The sequence below is a fragment of the Fukomys damarensis genome, unplaced genomic scaffold (assembly GCF_012274545.1).
Source record: "Fukomys damarensis isolate Sample0158 unplaced genomic scaffold, DMR_v1.0_HiC HiC_scaffold_28, whole genome shotgun sequence".
Taxonomy (NCBI): Eukaryota; Metazoa; Chordata; class Mammalia; order Rodentia; family Bathyergidae; genus Fukomys; species Fukomys damarensis.
Window position 1 is genome coordinate 34092188 of NW_022900940.1, and position 27716 is coordinate 34119903.

At 36.5% G+C, this 27716-nt stretch overlaps 1 protein-coding gene across 8 annotated transcripts in view; it reads left to right on the forward strand.

Moving 5' to 3' along the window:
* The window catches only part of Satb1 (SATB homeobox 1), a 94926-nt gene that overhangs the window by 20630 nt on the left and 46580 nt on the right, over positions 1-27716 (forward strand). For 3 of the 8 annotated variants that reach the window (XM_010612808.2, XM_010612805.2, XM_010612804.3), the window contains exons 2-6: positions 3513-3747; positions 7415-7591; positions 8367-8493; positions 9253-9376; positions 26690-26801. In XM_010612808.2, the coding sequence (XP_010611110.1) occupies positions 3537-3747; positions 7415-7591; positions 8367-8493; positions 9253-9376; positions 26690-26801 (751 nt within the window). In that variant the 5' untranslated portion in view covers positions 3513-3536. Of the gene's footprint in view, positions 1-7; positions 219-240; positions 1014-3512; positions 3748-7414; positions 7592-8366; positions 8494-9252; positions 9377-26689; positions 26802-27716 lie in introns of those variants that run through there. The other 5 variants (XM_010612803.3, XM_010612810.3, XM_010612806.2 and 2 more) reach the window with 4 other exon arrangements.

Genomic DNA, 27716 nt, shown 5'->3' on the forward strand with positions numbered 1-27716 from the left:
CCCGCCCTCCGCTCCCCCCTCCCCGGGCGCCCCAGACGCGCGCAGCCCTGCGTCCATGGGCAGGGACGGGGTCCTCCGGGCTGTTGTCAGCGAGGGCGGGATCAAAAGTGGCATTTTAGTGCCTTTCCGGGGCTTTTTCGGCCACCCCGTGTCCCTCACGCGCCTGTCCCCCGGTAGATGCCATCGTTGGGGGTGCGGGGCTATGGGAAAAGTTTAAGGTTTGTTAATATTAGTCGCAGTTGTGGGGCGGGGTGGGGGCGGCCGGGAGGGAGGCGAGGTGGCCTGCCAGTCCCCGCGTTCGCCGGGGTTCCGGAGAATAATATCGCAAGTGACAGCCAGAAGTAGACTTTCTGTGCTCGCTTCGAAGAACCCGAGCAAGCGGGAGGGAGGAAGAGAACCCTTTTTTCCCTCTCTCTCGCTCTCCTTTCTGGAGACCTTGTCCGCAGTGATTTATTTATTTTTTTCTTTTTAAGAGATTCTTCAGTCACCACCTCGCCTCCCCAGCACCGCCACAGTGTACAGCTCCTAACGGGTTTTGCTTTGTTTTTACGATACCCCCCCCACGAATCACTTGTCAGATCAATTTTATCTTCTCCCTCCTCTCTGCTTCCCACTCTCCCCTCCTCCCCATCGAAAACCCTGTTCTTTGAGGTTAGACGTTTTACAAACCATATGTGTGTGTGTGTGTGTGTGTGTGTGTGTGTGTGTTGTTTTCCGAATTGTGATTTTTTTAAAAGACCTTTTCCCATGGCTACTCCTGTAGACGTTTATTTCTGCCCTTCCCCCGCTTGGGGGGGGCGGGAGTAGGGGAAGAGAAAATAATACAATTTCAGGGGAAGTCGCCTTCAGGTCTGCTGCCTTTTTTTTTTTTTTTTTTTTTTTTTTTTAATTAAAAAGAAGGGATATAGAAAACATCAGTCTTGAACTTCACTTCAAGAACCCCGGGCTGCAAAGGAAATCTCCTTTGTTTTTGTTATTTATATGCTGTCAAGTTTTGAAGTGGTGAGTTTCAGGTCGGTTTTGCTAATTTCACTCAGTAAAACTGCAGTGTTTCTGTTTCTAGATAGTACTTTGCTTCTTTGTCTCTTTAAAAGGTCACAGTGAAAGCTTGGCCTGGATCGTGCCGGCCATATGGAATGGATAAGGGCACAGTCTCTTAATTTGTGATTATGGGGTTCAGTGGGGACTAGAGACGCGATCCAGCAAGGAACTCATTGAAAAGGATCCCACAATGCAAAAACTAGGTTCTTGAAACGGGAATGTCGTGTTTTTCTTTCTTTTTAAGGAAATAATAGCTGAGGCTGAGTTCACTGTTTTATTTAGTAATTATCATATATGGTTTTAGTTTATGGACAGGGAAATGGGATTTTGACAAAATAGCCTGCATTGTGTGTGCCAAACAGACGTTACACTAAAAGGGTTTTTAAAATGTGTAACTCAAAAGAAACTCTTCAGTCTGGCATCTGTTGAGACCATAGCTAGGTTCCTGCTGCTGTCAGACCGTGCAGGCCTGTTGGAGGTTGCTCTTTTCAATTCCAAACTGAGGTTTGGTGAACTTTAGCCTTGGGCATAGAGTTTAAAGGAGTAAATTGGGTGTTTTATGTGCATGTAATTTTGCTTTATAACGTAAAGCTTTTTACGGAATGACTTAGTGTTAATAGAGGATTCCAGGTGGGTATTCAAAGGACAATTCTGCATGACCTATATGATGTTTTGTCAATACATTAACTAAATTATAATCTATCACTTTCATTTGCTGTACAGTTTATAATGCTGTTAAGCCTCATGATTACTTAATATGTTTTGTGGTGTTAACTTTGATGCTGTTGTCTACTTTTTCTTTTTTTTTCTCTTGAGTTGCCCCAAGGGTTAAAGATTTTTTTTTTAATAATCATGTTTTAAAATTGGCTTCTCTGTGTTAAGGCAACCAATTTTAGAGAAAACAGTTCTGCATCATAATCCACATGAAACATTATAGTGTTTTGAATAAGTTGGTAATCATCACTCTCTAATTTTGGCTTTAGACTGCAGTTTAATATAATGGAAAAGAGTAATCTTGATAAAAAGTGGTTTAAAAAGGCGCATTTATTGTTAATGAACCTCATAACCAAAAACAGATGGGACCCCGATCAATGGTAAACCTTTAGTTCTCAGTGTGCCACCCTGGAGTACAAAGATAAATGGCCATTATTATTTCTCAAACTTTATAGTTCTTCAGTTGGCATTCTTAAGGTTGCTTTTAAACCTCCAGATTAACATCCCTCTCTCCTTTCTCAGTTATACAGGATGAAGTAGCCTGTACTTAAAACAAGAAAAAAGTGTTTACAGAAATCCATGCTAATACAAACTGAGTTTCAGTAGATGCAGATCTAAATAACTTAGATATAATTTTTTTTAAAAAGCAAGATATGTCAAATTAATAGCTAGGAGAAATTGGTAATTATAATAGTTTCCTTTTTTCCTAAATATGCTACCCTTAGTGTTGCTACGCCCAATACTTCGAGTATGAAAATAATGAATGTTCCACATTTACCCACCTGCTCTTATAAATTCTAGGTAAACTGTATTTTAGAAGTGACTTTTATAGTGAACTAATATCACCTTATTAGGAGTGTAAAATCTACAGTAAAACATAGTTATGTTTTTTTTCTGAAATTACAGTATTCATTGAATAATGAGGTTACTTTTGAATCCTGAAGATGGAAGTTTTACCAATATCAAGGGTTTTTTTTTTTTGTTATAGAATGAAATTAGCATGTCCCCCTGTTGTGTATATAATTTTGCTTGTTAAATGGATAACCACATTTTATTGGTGATGCACACCAAAATGTTACTTGTAAAAGACAAGCTGAAATTGTAAATCTTCAGTACCTAGGATATTTGAAGCAACCCTCCACTTCTTCCTGTGTGTTCAGGGATTAAGTGAGTCAGTCACATGTTTGACCCAAGGCTTGACTAGATCTTTAACAGGGCACTGGAACTCTTGAAACTTTGATAGTGAAAAACTTGTCTGCATTAGCTTGGAAAGCCAGTAGGGAGTCTAAATAGCACTTACATGTTCGCTGCCCTCTTTGAAGATGTTGTATATATTTTTCTCAAAACGTGAAATATGAGTATATGCATTAAATTTAATATTTTAGACTGATAATTCTTCCATCCTTTAAAATGTTGCTGTCGTAGACTATCATGAGTTTGTAGTTTTTAAAAATTATGGCTACATAAACGTGTTTTCTTTTTTAGCTTGTAATTCTTGTTCTGAAAGTATGCCCATTTTTGTTCACTTTTGTTTGTAAGTGACAAATTACCTTTTCACTGACATTTGGTACAGTTGTGCCACAAATTATTAATTTGAATAGAAATGTGCTGTTATCTAGAAATACAGTAACATCGGTATTATATATAGCTTCACAAGTGTATTTGTGGAGAGAGAAGTCTAAAATGTTTAATATGGGACACATAGAGCTATAGACCCTCACTCAATTATAACATGTCTTCTCTTTAAATCCTGGCAGGTGATCTTTAGAGAGTGACTGAGTATGGATCATTTGAACGAGACAACTCAGGGGAAAGAACATTCAGAAATGTCTAACAATGTGAGTGATCCAAAGGGTCCGCCAGCCAAGATTGCCCGCCTGGAGCAGAACGGGAGCCCACTAGGAAGAGGCAGGCTTGGGAGTACAGGTGCAAAAATGCAGGGAGTGCCTTTAAAACACTCGGGCCATCTGATGAAAACCAGCCTTAGGAAAGGTAAATACTTCTGAGCCAAATACTGTCTAGCTGCAAGTGCATGTCTACCCAACAGCCTGTGTATGGGGGTGAGGGGCAGGACGTGCTTTGTATATGCTTTTCCTGAATTCTCCTTCTGCTATGAAATGAGTTACATCCTGGGATATAACATAAATCACATTTTCAAAGTGTAGGCTGTGTTTTTGAGTGGAACGTGTTCTAATGCAGATTGGAATCAGTGGACTTTCTGTGTGATAAAGGTGAAGTAGTAGCCAGGGTCAGTTCAAAAGGTGTTGTTGTAAAGAATAGTAGGTGACTGTTAATTTAAACTAATTCTTACTAAAAATAAGACATTTAGGTTGTTTGGAAATCACCCTAGCTTTTTTTTTTTTTTTTTTTTTTTTTTTTTTTTTTAATGCGTATTAGTTGTAAGGCAGTTTCAGAGATCATGAAAATCTTACATGATATGAAAGTTTGGTTATATCCGTGTGTGTGTGTGTGTGTGTGTGTGTGTGTGTTCTGAAGAGCATATTCATTATTTAGCAGTGAAAAATCAGATGATTCCAGTTTTTTTAAGTTTTGCTATATTTGGGTAAAGGAATGGTAGATTTAGGTGAGCTTATGAAGAAAAGATACATAACTGCTTTTTACCAATACGAAACTTGATGAAGTTTAACAACTTTGAGTGTGTTTGACGTAGAATAGTGCCTATCCTGGGTATAATATGTGTGCTTCATAAGAGTCTTACTTTGTTTCTGAATAACATGTATAGAAATCAGATTTTCCTTGCATTTGCTAAGGAAAGGATAAAAATGCTATCTTTTAGCAACCAAGAATATTAAGTAGATAAAGTTAGAAGGCAGAGGAATTTCATTGTGTTTGATGCATAACATTTATCATACAATCATTTATTTTTTCCTTGGTTTGGCGAAAACAAAGAATGTATTGATCCTGAAATGAACAGACACAGCAGTCCGTATTGTTAGATCTTTATCTATTAAAAATGGAAAAACAGCACTTCAGCAAATTCTTTGGCCTCTACTCATGATTACCCTATTTATTGATTGTTTGCCAAGAATGTATGCATCTTAAGAAAGCCAGGGTAAGAGCATTAAAAATATAATTTATTACGGCTTTTCAAACAGAGTGCATTAATATTGTACTGTGAAGCACTGGGGCTCTATAAAAAAGACTTTCTGACGCCTGCAAACATATAAGTTCCATAAATTCCTAAATAGGAGATTTCAGCTGTCTCTGGTATTATGTGATATTTGCACAGCAAACTTTAATGCCAGGACAGTTTTAGACAAGGATTCTACAGACTTCACTGCTCCTTATGGCAGGCGTGCTGTTTACACAGGCTCATAATAAACCTTCAGCAAAAGCTTCTAAGACTGCCTTCAGGTTTAAATCATGTGGTATTTTTAGCATTCAGCAGTGACCAGTGCTCTCCCCTTTAATGCTGGAAGGTTGTGAAGTTGCTGTAGTTGGAAGTCTCGCCAAACACTAGGACGAATAATCAGATGTTCAGAGAAGGCTCCTGCTTAGCATTACTCCCAGTAAGAGCAGGGCAACCCTGACAGTTTACTAGAAGATTTAGCAGCTGGATTTACAATTAGATGATACTATTGTACCATATCCATAGCTACTTTTATTAACCAAGAGGCACCTCTGAATTTGATCAATAAAATACAAAGTAAGTTCAGTATTTTTCAGTAGTTTAAAAAGCCAATATCGTTTCATAGATCTGAGAAGTTATTTCATAGGCCTGAGAAGCAGCATGTAATAGAATACATCTATTTCATCCCATAAGAGGAAAAATCAGTGTATATGTGTTTGTATCAGTGTATATGTTGTACTAACCCAGTTCTTTGAATACATCAGTGCAAGGGGAGGAGGACCCAAAGTGCAATAATTTCACTTCCTGCTCAAATGCTTTTTTTAAAAAGTATTTTACTTACGATGGCTTATTTTAAAATGTTGTTTGTATAGAAAGGTCTCTGTTTAATCAAATTACAGTTACTAAAGCCTCTCAGTCCCCCTCATCTTATTTTTTATGAGTATGGTTTTTGTTTGACAGGTGCTAGATAAAAATTGTGGCTGAGCTAAGAAAGCACTACTAAGAAAAAGGAGTTGTATGTTTTTATTTGTTTAGGAGATTTTGCCAAAATACCTTCAAGCCAAGGAAGAAATCACCAGTTTGCATATTGCTATTTTTGCTGTGGTCTCCCTAAGTTGTCTTCTAATCCCTGATGGGTTCTCTCTTTGGTATACGACAGCTGAATGAATGACAAGAATATTGGCAGGCTGTGCGGCTTGTTTTTCATGCCTAGCCTGTTGGTACTTCCGAATGAGTTTGTGAGCTTCTCTAAACCTAAAGGGGTTTATTTGTCAGTACTAGAATCTCCTGTGCACAGTTCACTAAAGCTTTGGTGGAGACACACATGTGGAAAAATGTAGCTGTTTTATTGCCGGCTTTTGTTCAGCAGAAACAGGCAAATGGAGAATTTGTGAAGGGCCTCTCTGGGGTCAGTGGGAAATACTGATTTTTGGAGATGTTTGGTATGCACTAGACGTCTTCAGAAGTTGGTAGGATTCTTGGGTCCGAAGGACAGCGCTTTTACAGGCATGAACATTGTGGGACTAATTGGGGATCCTGGGTGCCCTGTTAAAGTAACCCTTGTCATCATTTATGCTAAAGATGATACCCTCTTGGCAGTTTGCCATGGTACAGTTCAGTTACATCTGTTTTTAACCCTTTTCTGTTACTACTGCAAGTATGACAGTGTACTGCGTAACACCTTGAGTGCAGTAGCAGTCTGATTTTTAGTTTCTAGACCACAGCTCTTTTCTGATAGTAGTGGGACCTGTGCTTATTAATCATCTGGCTACTGAGTTATTACCTTGGATTAGAGTAAACCAAGAGAGAGCACATCAAATCCATGTGAATTCCTTTTTGTAATATATCCTGAAGAGGCCACTTTTCTTTATCTCTCTCATTTTTATCATGTTATAAGATGGAACTTGTTCATTTTAAAGATTGTGGCCACTATAAAATCTCTTAGTTATGGTAGACTAAATGAGTAATCACAAAAATAAATGTTACTTATTTCTACATTATGCACATTGAAATTGTGTGTTATGAATGTCAGTGTGGTTTTGTGTTTCTTTAATGGAACCAGTTAGAATAAATATCTCAAAAAGAGAAAATGGTAATTTTTTTGGACCAAAGATAATTGTTTAGACAAACAGAAAAAGTTCATTATTAACAAGCATATAGGCAGTGGGATGGTGGGTTCTGAAGACCACTGCAGTGCATTTTGTGTGTATATTGTATAGGACTCAAAGCAAATCAAGTAAGACATACTTCTCTCTTGTCAGCATTATTATTTGATCAAAAAGTAATTCTGCATTTATTGCTTTTGGAAAATGCACCATTAAAATTAGAGTAGAGCTCAAGTTATCTTAAGACCAACTTCATACTCTGTTTAGATATTTCTCTTAAAACTTTAAAAAAGAAAAGATTGTATCTGTTCATCTATTTGTGTGAATGTTTGCATCTCTGTACCCAGTCTGCCTTGGAAACGGTCTCTCTCTCACTGTTGTAAAGATTTATTTTTAAAGCTTAGTTTTTCCTACTCCTCCAACCATATTTCTGAGGATTGTTGTTTTCCTTTCTTTTTGATAGGAACCATGTTACCAGTTTTCTGCGTGGTGGAACATTATGAAAACGCCATTGAATATGATTGCAAGGAGGAGCATGCGGAATTTGTGTTGGTGAGAAAGGATATGCTTTTCAACCAGCTGATAGAAATGGCATTGCTGTCTCTAGGTTATTCCCATAGCTCTGCTGCCCAGGCCAAAGGTAAATAATGCATATGTTGGGTGGGAAAATTTTCTTGGAATCCTTTGTTTACCTTGTAGAGAAAGCAGTGAATATTTTTTTTCAAAGAGCTGTAGCCCGTGTTTTATATTGGTTCCTTATAGACTGTGGCTTTAAAAAATTGGCTTAATTCAGTTTGGTTTAGTTAACACACATTTTGCTCATGTGGAATGTTGAGGTAGATTTTTTTTTTAAATTACTTCAGCTGAATCATTAGTATGCTTATTGACCTTAATAATCTGCTCCACTGAGGACCCACAAGGAAGTGAGGAGCGTATTTGAGCAGATGGACTGTTGAGAGTCAATTTGCATTTATGACTGAATATCTAGTTCTGTTTCTTTTATTCTGTTTCTGATGGTTTTATGGGCTGTAAAGTATTTTTCAATGCTGATTCCCACTGCAGTAGAGAATCTTATCTAAATCGTAAAGCCATTTAGAACTGGTTCTGCTATGTCTTATTAGAACTTTCTGTAAGTTAGGAAAATGTGGCCTTATGCATAGATTTTATTGATGGGGTGTTATTTCCAAAATAATAAACAACCCTATAGTCATTTACATAATTTCACAATTTGGAAAGCTAAGCTGTGAATATTTTCATTGACCTGCCTTTTAGAGGAAAGGGAATCATTCAAACAGAAGTAACAATATTGCTTATGGTGGGGGCAACAGGGAAAAAAAAAAAAAAAAAAAGCTTTGAACTACATATATCATCTGAGAGTGAAATAGTCAGTGACATACCTTCTTTATCTGGAATAGGGCTAATCCAGGTTGGAAAGTGGAATCCAGTCCCACTGTCTTACGTGACAGATGCCCCTGATGCTACCGTAGCAGATATGCTTCAAGATGTGTATCATGTGGTCACATTGAAAATTCAGTTACACAGGTGAGTCAGGCAGCAGTTCTGGGCTGAAACATTCTCCATGCCTAGTTCTCTGAAATAACACATCTCACCCCAACCTTCAGTTCCTCTTTACCCTGTGTTTCAGAAAGGTGAATCCAGGTTTATTTTGTTACCTTAACCCCTTCTGCTCTATTCCCCTAACTTCAGTGTATAATTTAAAAACACTCCCCACAAATTTGTAGATTTTTATACGTTATCAAAAGACAAGACTTTTTATATTTAGTCAATTAAATGATGCATTACAAGAAGGCATTTCACATAAAGTTTACTTAAGAAAAAAATATTTTTGCATATCATGAACAGTGCCATCTGTGTACATTTTGTGAAAGAATGCCTTATTCGCTATTGCCATGATCTTATTTATTTATGTTGGGTTTTTTTTTACCATTTTATTTCGTATGAACAGAGTAATGAAAGCAAATCAGTTAATACGTTTATGCTTTTCACGATGGCTCCTGAGAAAGCAGTACACCTTAAATTGTCTTCCCAAGCGCATCAGAGCAGGAAGGTAGAAGTAACATGAAAAAATAGCCACCACAGGCAGCTGATGTATAATTCATGCATCGATACAGCAGATGTGTTGTATAAAGTAATTAACTAATCGGAACAATCAGGAGACCGAGAGCAATCTCCAGATGCATCTGTTTGATGCGCAAAATGAAATCTGTCTGTCTTAAAGGAATGTTCTGCAGCGGGATGCAATCTTGTAATAATCCCCTTTCTAATCTATGTCTCAAATAGTTGCCCCAAACTAGAAGACTTGCCTCCTGAACAATGGTCGCACACCACAGTAAGGAATGCTCTGAAGGACTTACTCAAAGATATGAATCAGAGTTCGTTGGCCAAGGAGTGCCCCCTTTCACAGGTACTAAGCATAACACGTAATAAATAACACCATAGGCAACTTGGGCTTAAGGTCTGAGGCGGGTCCGGAGTTTAAAGCATCTGATACCTGAAGCAAGCATTTGCCAGAACTGCAAAATGACTTGGCCACTGCTTACCTTTTAAAATATTCCTGATTCAGTCTGAATAGAGTCTTTACACTTCTCTCCAGTGGGGGAAAGCGTTAAAGGACTGTTTACAGGAGAAAACCATTAAGCGGAAGACTATACTGGTTAGTCTTTAGGTTCTTCTTGGTGCTCTCTGAGCATGGTAGCTACACTCTCCTTAGTGACTTCTTGAAGGAAGAGTCGGGTAGTATGAGTCGCTCAGAGGTTTGGCACATGGGAATAGCAGTGTTAGTGTTAATGTGGAAAGCCTTGACATGCTGTCTGAATAAAATAATACAGCTACTGGCTACTTTGTTCATTACTCTTTGTGTGTGTGTGTGTGTGTGTGTGTGTGTGTGTTTGGTAAAAATAAAAATAACAAATCACTTGTCCAGATCAAAGGTTGAATAGTTATTCTTCATTAGGATTCTGTAACCTGTTTTGTGGCATTTGTTTTTTGAGATTGGTTGTTTTTAAGTGGAATCTTCTTTTTCCCTCTGAGATGCCTGTTGTGCTATTAGGGGATTTTGAAATGAGACTTATTATTTTACTTTATTCTTTGGGAGGAATTTTGATGGAGAATAACTAAAGCTTTAAGTTTCCAGATTTAAAAACCACATACCATTTTTGAAAATACTCAGCTGATTTCAAAAAAGAAAGAAGGATGCTGTGAACCCACTGCTCGTCATCTGCTTATGTGGTCACCATGTAATGCATTATAATTCTGTCCTTTATTACTCAAAGCCAGGGCGTGCTGTAATTGGGGTTCAAGTCTAGTTAGATGTTTCTTAAATTTTTAAAGTTTTCTTTTAATTCAGGTTTAGAACTGTAATTCAAATATTAATGTCAACCATTTCAACTTCAGTTGTATGACTCTTCTGTATTTCTGTAATTGAGAGATTCTCAGTGTATTTCTGTTATATTCTGAGTAGTAGTTATTCTCAAGATGTGTGTTTAATGTTAGGCTCATGAAGATTATGGGTACCTTTGGAAGGAAGTTTGTGGGCTTTCATTCTTCTTTTCTTGAAATTCTTTCATGCCAGGTTTGCTACCTTATAGTCGTATAGCTTTATATTAGCAATTTTAGGAATAGAGCAAATTCTGAGTTAAGCTATAGTCTCAGATTAAGTATTCTCTGTATTGTTAAGTATCTGTTTCTTATAATTTAGGGCAAACTTTTTTCTCAGTTCACTTTTCCATGCAGCTATCTCTATCCTGCTTCTCTCACTCTTGGAATAAAGATGATGTGAAATTATAACTATCAAAAATAATTTAAATTAATTAAACAGGTACAGCAATAGGGTCACATAATGGAAGGGATGACTTTTACTTACTTGTGAGACTTTGTGTTTTGCAAACAACTCCGGGTAACAGGTTACATGATTATTAGCATTTGGAAATTTGGAATGACCTAGAGTTAAATGTTTTTTAAATTTAGAGTTAAAACCATATAAACACCCAGTGTAGGGATCTCATGGATCTTCATGTTCCTGAATGTATCCCATTGGTTTCTGGAAGTACATTGAAAGACATAAGGATTTTATTATGATCTAGAGAATTGTATGCTACTCCAAATATTGTTTGATAACAGTCATTGAGAACTACTTGTTAAATGGTATCATCATTCACTTAATAAATTCTACCACATCGTAGCTTATTTACTTATTGTTTTGCAAAATGAATGCTGACAATTGCAATATTAACAAAATGATAAGATTAAATTCGGAACTGGGTGGAGTTATATATAGGTGAATTTCTGGAATGGAGGACTTTATAAGAACACATTACCTTGTGTTGCTGGAGACCCTACCATAATAATACATTGATGGAACTGGGCTATGATTTTATTTATTTATTTAATTTTTGGTTTTTTTGGTACCAGGGATCGAACTCAGGACCTTGCACTTGTGAGGCAGGCAGCAGATCCTCTGAGCTAAATCCCTGGCCCTGGGCTGTGATTTTAGCATGTTGTATAATTATAATCTTCCTTTCTTTAAAACATACCTTTTGAAAATAATACGTACATCTTAGGAGAGACAGCAAGTATTTTAAATTTAATTAATGTTTTGAAAAAAACCTCTAAGTGAGGGAGCAACTTTATATTTTGCTGTATCTTTTGTTTCTTTTTCTAGAATGAATCTATAAGTCAGAGTGATTTTATTAAAAACTTTTCCACTTATTTTCCTGTCATTTTTGCTCTCTAAAGATGGAGAGGGCTTCCTAAGCCTAAGCCCACAGTATATGCTTCTCTTTATTCTATGTTTGGGATTTGGTGATGTAGACACTGTAGTGAAAAATGCCTAACAAATAAATATTGCCTTATTCTTACACAGAGTGGAACTTAATTTCAAGAAATTCTTTATTGAGGCTGTACTTTTATGAAATTTTTGTTTCATTTGTGTGAAAACTTTTGACATATTTTTCAATATGTGCATTTTACTGTATATTAAGGGTCTGTTTTTGTTTAACGTGATACAGTACCCCAGTAACAAGAATGATTACAGGCTCCCTAAATAGTAGGTTTAGCAAAAAACCTACCCTGTGGGCAAATAGAGTCCTTCTATAGAGGCTAAGCCAGAGTAGGAATGGCTAACCATTAGGAATTTGCCTGGAGTATTGACAAGCCCTGCATCCATAACTCTTAGGAGGATTGTCTAATATCTGCTAAGCAAATGTCTAGTTGTACTTGGATTCTTAGAATTAGAAGGGATCATCCTTCCCTGGCACCTCTTTTGACAAAGGAAGGAGCTAGTGTCCCTAGAGATTAAGTCAAGGTGCCAGGTAACAGCTCTCCCAAAAGTCCTGATTTTCCGGTGTCCTTGCCCAATGGTAAATTTTAAAGTGTTGATATTAAAATGGGTACTCTTAGGTTTTTGTACTTTAATGTTTTCTTTGATAATATTTGCAAGGTTTTCTCCAGCTGCAGAAATTCCATAAGTGGGTATGTGGTTTGATTTACAACTCATACTTTTATTTGTTATTACTTTGCTATCATAAATCTGCCCAAGTAGATTGATGTGTTTATTAAGTTCTGTGTATCACGTGTTTATTTTTGTAAAATGTTCTAAGACATAAAAAATGCTTAGCTCATTATAGATCTGAGGTTGGATGTTTTGTTGCTTTTGGTTTTTTTTCAGTGGATGTGGTTAGATAAGTTGGATGTTGCATTTTGAACTACAGCTAAGTAGGAGAAAATAAAATCTGATTTAGGGATAGGAAAGCTTGTAGTCATGAAACTTCTGAAGGTATGAATTTAAGAAGTAAATTGGGAATTTAAAAAAGTCAACATTTGATTTACAGCAAAACATTAAATCTTGATTCTATTTTCCAGTGGAGTTTGAGAAATTCAATTTAAACATTGGATAAACACATACATTCTGATACGGGGACAGATGATTTTGTTAATGGTACCTTAAGTGAAAGGTCAGTTATTATTTCCACCAGCCTAATGCTTTTTAAAAGTGTTTGGGTCAAGTATTTCGGAAAGATTTTAATCTGCCGTGTGCATTTTTGCCTCCCTGCCTTCACTGTATGTGTGTACTTGTGTGGATACACAAACACACACAACAAGAACTTTCACATTTTTAAAGCATTGAATCATTTTCTATTTCATTTCTCAGCTGGGGAAAAGACATCTCCAAGTCAAGTCCAATATAAAGTGAGTGAGAATTGTCATTTTTATTTTCAGCTAAGTAAAATGTATATTAGGATAAATGTAAAATTGAACATCTTATTTAGAAATAATGTGAAGACAGGTGACTTTAAAATTTTCCTTTTTCTGATGGCATCTGAAGATCTGATGTATGCTGCAGTTTTTATTAGTTACTAACAAAACAGATAATCAGAGAAACTTCCTTGCCTTCCTGAGGCTCAGCATTTAAGGAGGTTGATGCTCTGAAATTTGACACTCATTTCAATAGGCATTTTAATAACCTTAAGCGTTCAGCTAATTTTCAGTATGTATTACAAGTAACACTGGAATAAAAATTTAAAAATGTATTCTATAGTAGTGATTTTCTAAAAAAAACTTCACTGTGGGTTTTTCCCCCTTTTTGACTGAAATGAAACATTTCTTAAATTTTTAAATAAACATTAATAGTCACTTTCTTTCAAGAGACTAGCATCAGTATTCTTATGTTGGATTTCACGTGAAAGACTAATCTATGAAATGTATTCAGATATTTACTCAAAAATATGCATTGAAACAATTTTGAAAAATGTATTGATGGTCTGCTTTGTCCCAGGCATCCTGTTTTCTGGGTCATAATAAAGATAACATATCTTAATAGCTGAAAGAATACATGATTAACTTCATTTAGTGCTTTTGATGTATCTCATGCTTCTGTCTCCTAAGTAGTAGACAGTTGTATACTCCATGTTCAATTGAGAAACCTGCAATGCAGAGTATGTGAGCATCTCTGGCTCTGTGGCTGGTGAAATAGAGGGCAAGACTTCAGAGCCAGAGCCAGGGAGCTCAACCTAGTGTCCTTCTAGGTCGCATATACAGATAAAGGAAATTTAAAAAAGAAAAAGAAGGGCCAGAGATTTAGCTCAGTGGTTCCACCGCCTGCCTCACAAGCTCAAGGCCCCAAGTTTGATCCCCAGTACTGAAAAGAAAAATCTTATATTAATTTGATGTGTTTCATAATAAATACACTTTGATTTCCAGTTGTATTTATTTTTGCTGTGGATGATTTTTCTTTCACATATGTGTTTTGCTTTTGTTTCTGGTTTTCCTGTTCATATATTGACTTGTTTTAAAAGTGCTATCATTTCATGCCCTCTTTTTAAGGCCTGTTGGTTTATTTAGACCATGGGGACCCTGATGGATAATCTGGCATTTGGTTCCGATGTGCTATCACTTCTCTTCTCCTTACATCTCTTACATTCTCAAGATCAGTAGGTACAATTGAGCTAATAGCCCTTTGTTTGAAACTCAAGGTAATTTTAAGCTTTTTTGTTAAATTGAGAATACTGAAAATAAATTTCTCAGGTATCTCTGAAAGTACAGACCTTTGTCATCACATTGGCCTTATCTGATGGGCAAAGGATAGAGCTGGCATTTCCATTTTAAAAATACAAAGTGAGGATTGTACATGCCATTTCCCACCCTAGAAACTATAAGTTTTGTGGCTAAGCATTATGTGTTTTGAGGGAAAGCTTTCATAGATCTCCTTTCCTTTTTAAAATTACAAAACATTACCTCAGTCCTTACCTGACCATGGGAATGTGGGAAAAATACTTGCTGTTTGTCAGGTACTAAAGTACTTAATAATAACTAACTGGGTATTATTACCACTTTCAGCAGTTGCCTTAGTGATGAGATCCATAAGAGAAATTTCGGACCGGTCTTAACATGAGTAGCTGTGTGAATTTCATGTTATGTCAAACAATTTGCTTCCTTTTCTGAATGAATCATGACATCATTCCAGGTCCTCTTTCAGCTTTCTGAAATGTCTGCTCCATGTTAATATTATAATATATCTAATCTACGAAAAAGCACCCTCCAAATTGCAAATTTCCCTTTTTTAATACAGTGTATCAAGCTCATTTTAAGCTGGTTTAGATAGATAAGTATTTCACAGTAGCTTGATGCTAGCTCTCTGTAAGCTTTCAGATATATTAATCAAAAAAGACAAACTTAAAATGAATTGATCTCAGATATTTTATAGCCACTATCTTTTCATAATAGTAAAACATAAGAGTTTAAACCATGTCAATTTAGAGCTTAACAGTGTGCAAGTCCTTCATTGTCACTTAATAGGTTTTTACCTGTGCCTTGTTTTAGAACTGAACAGGCTTCCTTTGACCTCAGAATCACTAATTACCATTTCATGAGAGCATTCATCCTCTTTTTTCCCCTGATGCGTAGAGTAATAAATATTCCCAAGGCTGAGGAGTAAACATGGTCTGAGAGAAAGCCTATTAAATGCTATTTTCTAATTCTTTTAAAAAAGAACTTAACTAAATCATGCTAATCAAACTAATTTTCTTGTTAAACAGAACTAGTTTTAAGTGCATCTCGAGCATTTTCTTGCCCCTCAGTTAACTACTGAAATTTCAAGTTGGTCTCTATCCGGATTTGCTTTTTGAATCTGCTTTATTTCAATGCCAGATTTGGGCTATAAACAAACTCATAACAAACAAACCGAGAAACACCCCAAAGTTCAAGATAATCAAAACAAACAGATACACACCCAATTTTTCCTCCTTTTCGCTAGAAAACGCTTGATGATAGTGTGCTGTGAGTACAAAAAACATGAGAGATCCTTTAGCAGAAGAGGAGAGGGCGGCAGCCCTGGCTCCACCGCTCACTTCCAACTGAAGGAAGGAGCGTGCCGACTGTGGGGACTTTTAAATCTAGACTTAAAAGTTATTTGTTCTGTTTAGCATTTTTAAAATGATTCTGTTAGGAATTGTATGTGCTTCAGTTTTAATTTTAACTCATAATGATTGTAAAGCACCCTGGGATGCTTGTGTGAAGGGCGCTACAGAAATATAAGATTGTATTGTGTTCTCATTTGCTGTTTTATTATGGGTGCTGGAGTTCAGTCCTGCACAGTGCAGAAGGTTGCAGATTCCTCATTTGTGGAGAAGGTGGCTGACTTCTGTTGACAGTCTGTTTTTCTTTCTGTAACTCTTGAAAAGTTCCTCTTTAATCATCTCTTTTCTTTGGAAAATATTGATTATTTTTGTATCGCAATATTTTCCCATAGAAATGCTAATCTAATTTAGCTTACTCAGAGGGGCTAAAGATGTAAACCAGATGATACCTTGGAAGGGAAGAAAGATTAAAGCTTTAATTGTTTTTATCATTTGAGATTGTATTCTCACCCGGATAATAAGACCCGGTCCTTCATTATTGGGTACTGCTGACAGAGACTTTTACCTATTTTCTGTCAATCAGCTATTCCAAAGCAATAAAAAATGTGGAGCTAAACTGAAATTACAAACTTAGGCAAACATCAGAGTGGGAATTTCTCAAGTTATTTTACATGACAGTTGTTTCTTGAAGCAGTACGTTTCATCAACAACTTCATTCTGTTTTGTTACTTTTTTGGGGGTACCGGGGATTGAACTCTGGTCCTTGCACTTGCAAGGCAGGCCACCGAACCGCTGAGCTAAATCCCCGACCCCCGTTTTGTTACTTTTGAACATGTGTCTTTTTCATTGCTCCTTATCCTCAGTTTTCTTGGTGAGTTAGTATCACCATAGCCGTTAGGACTTGAACTTTGTCATGATCAGCTGTACCAGCTTAGGCACAGACTCTCTGTCTCAGTTTCCCGTCTGTAAAGGAAGAAGAGAACAGTATCAACTTTTTAATATTGCTCTTAGAATTAAATTAAATGAGTTGATACTATTACTTCCTGAAGTATACAATAACTTTAGTTTTTCTAAAATGGAGAAATTGACATTATACTTGTGCATGCCATGTGGTTTAAGGAACTTGTTTACTCTTTAGATTTTGATACAATTTGATAGATTTTGATAACATTTGTTAAAAAAGGACCTTATTATGTAATTCATTATGACCTTTAATGGATACTTTTACAAACACTCAATCTTTACAATGTTAGGGCATATTTTGAATGGAAATGAGAGGAGATCCAGCCTTGTGCTTAGAAATAAGTTCATTTTCAGATTAAGCAAATGTAATCCTTAGAGTAGACAAGATCAGAGGGTAAAAGATTCTTCATTAGACTGTCCTCAGGATATGAGTGTGACTTTTCCTTTATTAGCACCCAGTGCTCTGTCCTTTCTTTATGTGCCACCTTTTAAATTATATTTAATTGTGGACTTATAGTTTACCAAAGCAAATAACTTCTGAATTTCTTTTAAGAAGACCTTCTGATATTCCAAGTTGTCAAGTTTTTGCATATTTTAGTGTCCTGCAGTGTATGTACAAAACTTACATGTTTATAAGCAGAACAGTAGTCTTGAAGGCAAAATAGACTCAAGATCTGAAGAAAATTTTTTTTTAGACCCTGGTTACATCTCACAGTTAAGCACATGTGTTGATAACATATTTTAGCATTTCTATACATGTTTTATATCTTTCTCACAACTGAACGTCTATTTCAGCTTAGCTAATTTTCATTGTCTCAGTTGTGTTATATCTGAGACACACTTTTAAACTGTTACTTTGTCCCTTTTCTTCTCATATTCAACAGAAAAAAAGGGAAAATGTCACGACAGAGCCAAATGATGTTTATGTATACAAAGATGGTACTGCCAGCATGGAATGTTAGCAGTTGGTATCACCCCGCGTTTGCCCAGTGTCCAGTCTTCAGTTGATGTTCTAAAGTCCGTAATTGGCAGTGGAGAACTCCATTAAGGGATGTAAACATAGAATGTTTTCAAGTCAGCGTATAAAGGTCCAGAATCACCTGAATTTAGAGAGTACTGCAAATACGGATAGCTGTTGAGCCATTCCAGAAAGGGAATAGGGGATTGGGGTGTCTGCCCCTCTGTGTTAGCACCCGCCAGTCCACTGATGGATGGAACACTTTGTTTCGTGGTATGCGACCCATCCCAGTACATTGCTTCCAGAGAGAAGATGGCACTTTCCTGAAATGTGAAGGATTGTCATAATAGTGATAAGAATGAGGCCAGATTAATGTGATTTCTTTCTTTATGTCCTAATCTGGAGGTGACATTGGTTTGTATTTATCTAGTAGACATGGGAAATTGTGGCTAAAGCCTAATGGTGGTGAATAAAATACAGAAATCAAAGTCGTGGTTTAGTCCTTAGTCTCTTGTGAAATTTTGGATCATATCTGAGTGAAGTCCGTGGACCCTATGAGGGACTTCTGATGGTTTATGCAAAGCCACTATTTGGGAAATTATGTAGAAGGATAGCTGCAGAGGTTGCATGAGATTCCCTGTGGTGTAGCTAAAAGCTGGGACTGTATCCCCCATTTTTAGGCATAATGGTTTAAAATCTAATAGTGTTCAAATAATGAGGCAATGCAAAGAGGGAATATGAAGTCTCTTGGGAAGAGTTACAAAGCCTAATTGTAGTATTTACTTTTGGAAAAATGAATTGTTCGGAGTATCCGAGTTCTTGTTTCCACTTTGCACTTTCTCAGAAAGCTGTATTTAGCGCCTCTGAAATGTAACCTAAATTTGATATCTGTTTCCCTCTGTTTCTAAGCATAGATACTAGGAGTTTTAATCTCTGTAGATGATGAGAGATTTGTCCACACAAGGGCATAAGAGAAGGAATAAGCAAGCATTCCCCAAATGTGTAAGTTGGTGCAGAGCACCTAAGATTCAGAATCCCTGAAGATAACTTCTACCATAGAAAAATCAAGTAAAATTCAGTGGATTAAGGTCAGAAAAAAAAATTGGAAAATTATATTTAGATTAGCAAAATACTTAATAATGGTTATAATTTATGATATGTATAACTTTCAGTAATCAGAAATACAATGCCAAAGAGTTTTAACCTTCCTAAAAATAAAACTCTAGTTGGAAACGTTTGCACAGTGAGTGCTTGAGAATGAATGATGTGTATACAATCAAATCTTCCCTAGTCTGTGTGGGAAGACATAAGCATTTCACAGACTCATAATGCTGATACGAGGAAGATAGAAGATTATCTAGTTAAATTCTCTTTTTAGCCTGTGTAGTTAATTTGAAATATCATGTACCCTTAGTAATAATACACCTTTTAGCAAATATTTAAGTTCTATTTACTGACAAGTTCATTTTGAATAAGTTTTCAGTATAGTTAGATCTAGATAGGTACTTATACGCAAGGACAAAGTAGAGAATCTGGTCAAAAGATACTATGTGGGGATTATATAAAATAATTATATGAAAGAGCAGCCATAAGAACTGTGAACCAACATTTTCTTTAAAAGTTATGCATTGAGTTTTTAAATAATTAAGTAAAAATTTCCTGCTTTGAAATGATCACATTTTCATCCTTAGGAAATGTACTAGGAAAATTAAAACATAATAGGATGTATTCTGCCTATGCTTCCTTTTTGTTTCTTTAGAGCTTCATACTGAGTTTACATTTTTGGTGATGTGTCCAGGTTACTCTGTGTGAAAATGCCATTTTCAGGCACTCAGCTGGATCAAGATGGCAGGAGTCATAACTCTGACAGCTGAAGTTTAAGCAAAATTTAGAAGTGATTAGTCTCTTCTCAACAAATTGAGATTTCACATAGACCCCTGCTCGTATCTCCCAAGAGAATAGCTTAGAAAGCAGCAGAGGACCCAGAGGGAAAGATTTGGGAGAACATAAGCTCACAAGCACAACAAAATATTATACTTAGAAATCCTGCCATTCGCGTTCACAAATTGAAGCCCATTTCCTATCCTTTCCACCCACAAATACCAGATGGAGACTACCTGTTAATTTTCAACAAATTCATTCCATGTCAATATCTCATGTGATGCCTTTTTTAGAGATTGTAGTATTTGATACCTTTCTGGATGAAAAGAAAACTCCATTTAAAGAGAGGATCACTATTAAAACTGTTTGAATGTGGAGTTGATTCAATTGTGTTTGAATGTGGAGTTGAAGTTAAAGTTTGACTTCCTCAGACATATGAAACCTGCTGTGAAAATTCAGACCATAGGAAAACAGGACAGGAGAATACAAAAAAAAGGAGATCAAGACCCTATGAAGTTTTACTTACCAAAAAATATGAAATAATAAAAAGCCAGTAGTTTTGCAGATGGTTCAGTAAATGCTCGTTTCATTGAAAATTATAAAAAGGTACTTAATGTGTATGTACCATTAATACAATACATAAAACGGTTACTGTCAAAATTGCTGTTCCAGCCCAGAAAATTAACTGTAGGGCTTTGTACATCACTTTGAGTAGACAGAGAAGTTTACAGGTTTTTAAAAATATACATTCTGCTGGTACGGGCATTTATTCAGAAAACAATTACTTTAGACTTTATGCCAAAGACATTAGCAATGATGTGCTTTCATCTAAACACAGGCATAACAGATATATTATAGACAAGGTAGAGCCATGAAATTTGCCTTATAGAATTAAACCTGTGCAAGATTATTCCCCTTGCTGTTTCTCTGGAGTATTCCAATTCAAAACATACCTTCCTTCCTACAGAAAAAGATATTCAGATTCCTTAGTTGAAATTAATTAGCATTCAGAAACCAGATAGCATGTTTTTGGGTATTCATGAGATCTCTGTTTGAAAAAAATGTTTTTAACTTGTAGAAATGTGTTGCAACACACAGATGGGAAGAAAAAGAAAAAAAAAATCTCTTTAGCAAGCGCTGTGTGTAAAAGGAATATTACATTTTGCACGCTCCTGATTGCTCTGTGTAAACAGTTTTTGACATCTGTCTTTATAGTTTTCGAGGAGAGGAAGACTTTGTTAAAAGAATCATTTTTATACAGCAGTCACCATTTCAGTCTTGCTTTACCTGTATTATGAAAGCAGATGGTCTGCATGTCTTTTGAATATTTATAACTATCAAAAACAATCTCTTGCTATTCACCCTTAGGCTTATGAGATGTCAGGACTGTTCTGGTTGAAAAAAATCATCTTGGGTGTTTACAGAAAGAGGATTACATTAAGCTGAAATGACTATACATTTTCCAGTTTAATATTTGTCCATCAGCTGTTTAATCGTATTTAGATAATTGTGTAAATAAGATGTTGTAGCACTTGCCCTCTGCTGAGGGAACCACCATTTTGTAAATGCTGTTTCTATCTCCTCCTACCTCAGTTAACCCATCTGCAAGTCCTTAGTAAGTTTGGATCCTGATATCACAATCCTGCTTAAGGAAAAAAACAAAAACGTGCACAAAAAGCCAGTATGGAAATCACATGAAATGCCAGAGAGCTGCTGGCTTCCGGTACAGGCCGTTTAGTTTATTAGAGTATATTGTAATATGCTAATATGGTACAACACTCCTATTACCCTTTAAAGATGGCATGGTTTTCTCTTTATTCTCTGTGAACATGCAGTGTTTTGAGGGCATTTTGGGTAACTTTTGGTACAGTGGGGGTTAACTGTTTTTTGACTGGAAGCTGAGCAATCAGAGATAACAGATTTTGCTGTGGTTGGTTGATTTGGCAGAAAAGCATGAACAGTTTTGGTTTAAATGATTGAATAACCTGATTAGCATTGTTTTGGGGTGGGTTTTTTTGGTTGTTGTTAAAGGCATAACAAAGCAATTTTAAGAGTAATCAGATCCCTGCCTTTCTTCAGTGATGAATCTTTTGGAGAAGGCCTCACTTCCCCAAGCAGATCCAGTAGCTACTAAGGTGACCATGTAGAAAATATAAATCTGTCTCCCTTCATTTTGTGTTAGACATATCTAGCTATGGAGCCTGTGATCTCCAGCAGAGGTTTGAAAGAATATAACATTTGGAAAAATTATGTAACCTCCACAAATTCCTTGTTGTTTTTTGTTGTTGTTGTTGTTGTTTTTTGGTGTGTGTGTGTGTGTTTTTTTTTCAAATTGAAAGACCTGCAGATTTTAGAGCAAAGGTTCTGAATGTTCTAACTCTATGTAAGTCAGCCTTTAGAAAAATTCCACCCTTACCTTTTCACAATTAGAAAGGTTATAAATAATGTATTTGGCTGAAAAGGAAGCTCAGCCTGTGGCAGATGGTATCATTCTAGAGGACTGGGGTTTCTGTGAAGATGGCATTCTTTCAGATCGGAACTTCAGCAGACTCAAAGAACTGAAGCTCCTCATAGGAGCAGACATGTGCTTTATGGATCTTAGAAAAGCTTACAACTTGGCTCCTAGGATAAGAATATTGTGTCACACTGAGGTTATGAGACCCACAGCCAGTTTCTGCCGACTTCCACATTGTATTTCCCAGCCCTGGAAGCTGCCGCCTGTTTATTCGTTGGTGTACTGTGTAGCATTTGAACTTGGGATTTCTACTGCATGAGTTTTGTCAGTTGGATTCTTTTATTCCCAGAACACTGGTGTTTTTTTATACATACTGGCTACTGAGCAAGAAACTTGCCATACAAGTTGTGTCTTTTTCAAAGTGATTTGGAGAGCTCATATAAATAGACACCAAGAGAGAACTGGAATAACATAGCCACTGAGCACTGCTACTTCCGAGACATCTGTTTGTATGTATTTTGAAAAACCTGGGACGGGAATCTCTTGGAAATTTGTGAACAAAGGTTTTTGAGACTATGATTTCCTTTGTGACAGCTAAAAGTGATGGATCTTAAAGGTTTATATAACGATTAAGCTGCCATTGTCTTCTGCCTTGAAGGAAAGAAAATGAGAGGTGTTGGTGGCCTGCAGGAATGAGTTACTTCACTGACCCTTTATCGATCACCTGATTGCGCCCAGCCCTGTGATTAGTCCAGGCTATGCCAGGATAAAACCTAAGGCTCAGGTTGTGCTGGGAAACAACAGTCTGAAAAGAGATACGGTGGCACTGCAAAGGCTGTCTGGCAAGTCAGGCAAGGCCCCACAAAGCAGGTACTTGAGCTGTATGCTAGAGGATGAACAGCTGGGTATTCATCCAGCCATTATAGCACCTGTAAAGGATGCTAGCCAGAGATAGGAGAGGGCACAGGACTCCACTTCAGGAGTTGTGTGTGTTTCCTTGATACCCTCTACCAGATTCAGGCCGGCCTCAGAAAATACCACCCAGGTGGAGTGTTGGCACAGATGAAAATACTTCCTCTTGTTATCCTTTGATTCAACTCATTACTTAATTATCTAATTAGTACATTCTTTACCCTTCCTAAGAAAATTTCTTTGGCTTAAAATACATCATTTTGAAAATTTTATCTGAAACCCTTCTGTTATTTAAAGTCTAGTTGATCTATGTGGTCATATAATAAAGGCCAATGAGAAGTAGTAGGCATAAAGGTTGTGATAGTAATTAGCATACATTCATGATTAATATCTACTAGCTTCTGTGCTAATTTTATCACTTCTATTATTCTTTTCTGTTTTCTCAAGCCATTATTTTCCTGGTGACTTGACCTATGCTTGGCACATAGTAGAAGTTCAGTAAATACACCTGGAGTGAAGGTGTGTGGGGGGGTGTGCCTGAATGAATTTTTAAAACAACCCCTAAGGTGAATGCTACTATTATTCCTGTTTAATATGGAAGATTGCGGTAGAATTGTCAGTTGATTGACCCAAAGTCACATTTCTGGTGTTTGACACACCTGCATTTGAACATAGGTTTATTTCCCTTCCATTTCATCAGGTGCACGTTCATTGTGTGTTAGTAAATGCCAGGCCATGACGGGAAAATAAATGGAGTCTCAGTCCCACATGAGTGTATAGTGAGTGCAATCTTTTAAAACCAGTGCCGCTTTTTGAGTGACATAAGAATCCCAAGTCTTGACAGACATAGGGCTAGGTCTGCTCTGTGTACACTCCTGCCACCTAGAAAAATACCACTGCTCTTTCTGTTACTTTATCATCACAACAGTAGGTGTTTCTGACTTTTTAAATTGAAGATTACAGTATTGATTTATGATGTTTCAATATGCCATGTGTTCTTTGGGAATTTTGTAAACTCTCTTATCTTGCCACTGAAACTCACTAGTCTACTTGGATGCAGTTTTAAGGTCGCAGTAGGGACTTCACTGCAAGAAAAAGAAAGTTCCGTAAAGTGGGTGTGTGAGCAATTTAATTATACACATGCGTGTGTATTGCTCCAATAAAGTAGAGGTGGTTCCACGTTATCTAAGTTATGGAATTGTTCCCAGCCCCTACAACAACAGTATAGAATAGCAGGGTCCAGAAGTTTTCTTTGGTGAGTGTTATATAACCTGTGGATTAGCCTTTTAATTCATGTTTTGCTTGGGCTAATCCTTTTATATTAGAGTTTCCCAAGCACATGCCACTTGACAGAGGAGAAAGCATCCAGAAAACCAACTTACCAGAAGCAGCCTAGCAGCTTAGGGGCAAGCGAGGGCAAGGGGAAGCTTTGACAGTGACGCACATGTGGGTCTTATTTTCCACATACGGATAATAGTAAACGAAAAAGCACTATTACTGTTATGGGCTCTAGGGTTATAGAAGTGTTCTAGAATTTTTTTCACATACACTGTAGATTCTTCCTTTTTTCCTCCCATATATCTCCCCGGCTGATAAGCTGAGTCACGTCGAGTTGGTCTGTTTGCATTATCTGTCTTCCTAATAAATGGTAAACTTCTGGTAGGCCAAGACTTTGTCTTACCCATCTTCATATTCTTAGTACCAGCCATGCACATAATAGGTCTGCATCAAAGAGCAAATTTCATAATATACAGCTTTTGGCAAAACAAAGTAGACCGGACATTTGTCAAAAATCTCAGCAAAATTTAGATGTTCCATACATTTCTAAAAAATGAGACAAATGGTGTCTAATATGTGTATGTACTATTGTGTTAATATGTAAGAAACTGTCAGGATGTCTAGGTAAAGAGTAATAACTTTTAAAAAATTGGACCAGGGTGCATGAACATCACCTGTCACCCTTTGGCAGAATCGCTGTTATCCATCAGTGATCTCAGTAGTTTTATTAGTGTCTGACTTTATTGATCCGTCATTACCATAGAGTAAGTGAGATTGAAGCTGACTGATTGTTAACTGGATCAGGTAATCTTCTGGCTCTGGTTTTGGCAACCTTGCTTAAGTGTCTTTTTGCACTGTGGACTGTGGGAGGCTCTTAGTGAAATTGCAAATTATTGGATTAATGGCAGAGCATCACCAGCACATTAAGGATGTCTTTTTAGAGAAATAAAATGTGAAAATGACTATAAAGTAGAAAATGTCAAAGAAAGAGAGATAGTATCACAGTGCCTCTTAGCAGAGATAGCTGTATTTTACATAAATAATGCAACTCTAGCTTATCCATCACTCCAAGTTCTTTAGATATCTTCCAGATTTACACATGACACGAATGTGTGCATGCTACAAAATTAACACTGATAATGGTTGTCAGGAGAGTTAATAATAACCAAAGAGCTTTCCATTAGAAGTAGTTTGGCGAAGATAATGATACAAAAATGCTTTGTCCCCAAACTGGCTTTTCTGGTTGTTCTCTGCCTCCTGAACAATGCTGCCTTCTGTAAACTATTTCCCCACAGAACAACAAAGTCTGAAACATATCTTCTCATATTTCTTCTCATGGGGGTAAGGGATACATTGGTGATGTAAAGTCTCATACCTGAATCAATAGGAAATTAATTTAGCTGTTACTAGAAAATATGGGTATTATGGTTAAAAAGAATCCAGAATAAAGTCACTGATATTACCATAACCAAACTTTTCTGGGAAGAGAACACTTTCTTATTGAAAGTGAGGCTTTTATTTTTAACTTCCTTTTAATAATACCTTAAAATCATGGTCTAAAATGCTTGACTTTTCAGGGCTTTTTTATTTTATTTTTTTTCAGGGTTCTTATTTAAAGACAGATAAAGTGACAAAATAGGCCATTTTCTTTTTTGTGATATCCTTAAGAAATTTAGTAAGTATGAAATGAAATATTAAAACATTTTTTGTAGTCAGTTGAAATTCAGGACTCAAACTTCACTGGAGATAAATAAGATTGTAGAATGCCTTTTTCTTCTAATAGAGGATCTCTGTGAATATTTTGTTTCTTCTCAAATGTGGTCAGTTAAACTCTGCCAGTTGAAATCCAGATAATAGAAGGAAAGTACAAAAGTACAAGTGCTATTTCTCAAATTTTAATATGCATGTGAATCAGATCCCCTGGGATCTTGGTAAAATGTAGGTGCTGATTTTTTAAAAGGTCAAGCCCCACACCCTGCATTTGTAGCAAGCTCCTTGGTGGTGTTCATATTGTTGGGCCCCCAGACCATATTTAGAGTAGCAAGGATGTACAGCCCAGTCACTAAATCTCAAAGTATTTACGAATTGCAGTCATGATGTTGTCTTCATGCATTTTGATTTCTTGGGATCTGTGAATGTTTGTCAGGCTAGGAATAGCTCACATCGGAGATTGGAGAAGTAATGCTAAAGTAAAAGTCTGTGGGTTTCATAGCTTTATACTGATCTCGGTGGGCTGTTGCTTGCTAAATAAGCATTTGATGGTATATTAATGAATTTTAGGAAGTTGAAGTGTTAAGCTGAAGTATAAAACAAAAATGTATTGGTCATCAGTTGATTACAAACAGTTTGCATTGAAATAATTTCTGTGTTCCATCTTACGATGCTGTGTGTTAAAAATGTCCTCCCCTCTTCATGCAGAGTATGATTTCTTCCATTGTGAACAGCACTTACTATGCAAATGTCTCAGCAGCAAAATGTCAAGAATTTGGAAGGTGGTACAAACATTTCAAGAAGACAAAAGATATGATGGGTAAGCAAAAAAATCATCACGGTGGTAGCTACCTACCATTACTTGTCATTTGGGGGTTTATCAAAGTCACATCTTAAGCCAGGTCTTTTGATTGCCCAATTAGAGATCAATTTAGAATGTTTCTTTGAGGGTGGGGAGTGGGTATGAGTATAATGAGATAATTAAATTCAATAAATGTTTGTGTTTAAATCAACCAAACTGACTTGGTTGTCAGACATTCAGGAAATCGAGGCGTGGGGTGGGGGGAGCTGTCATTTTTTAACATCTCAGTGAAGACCTAACCAGGCCTTGAATAACTAATATTAGCTGTAATTTCTCTCAGAGGTAAATCATGGTTTTAGGATTTTGGTTTTTATTTGAAAGAAACAGGGTCTGTTTTTATACCTAATTTTTAAGGAAACTAAACTATTAACCTTATTAAACTGTATAGTTTCCACAATTGCAATACCGTGGTTCCAGCCCCCACACTCCCATAGGTGGGTGAGCATAGTAGTTTACCATTGCATAATTTCTAAACTTTTCAGCATCACAGCATATCTTAACATGCAGCGTTAAGTGAGTATTTTGTTGTGCAAGAAATATGGTAAAATTATCTGCAGTGTAAAATAACAAATAAAGGTTGAGTACTGTATCTAAGCATTTAGATTATGGCATTTTCTCCATATTGAATTTGTTAGTGCTCACAAAAGCAAACACTGTGATTAAGGTTAATGTTCTAATTTCTATTAATGATTTCTTTCACATAGTTGTACTGAGTGTATGTTTTAAAATAATATAGGAGTGGGATGTTTAATATGCATAACATTATGCTTTGTTTTAAATCCCTTTCTTATTTCTATTACATTCATTTAATAGTAACAACTATAACTTTTCCTAAAGATTTTAAGAGACAAGGGAACTAGCAATTTGAGCATG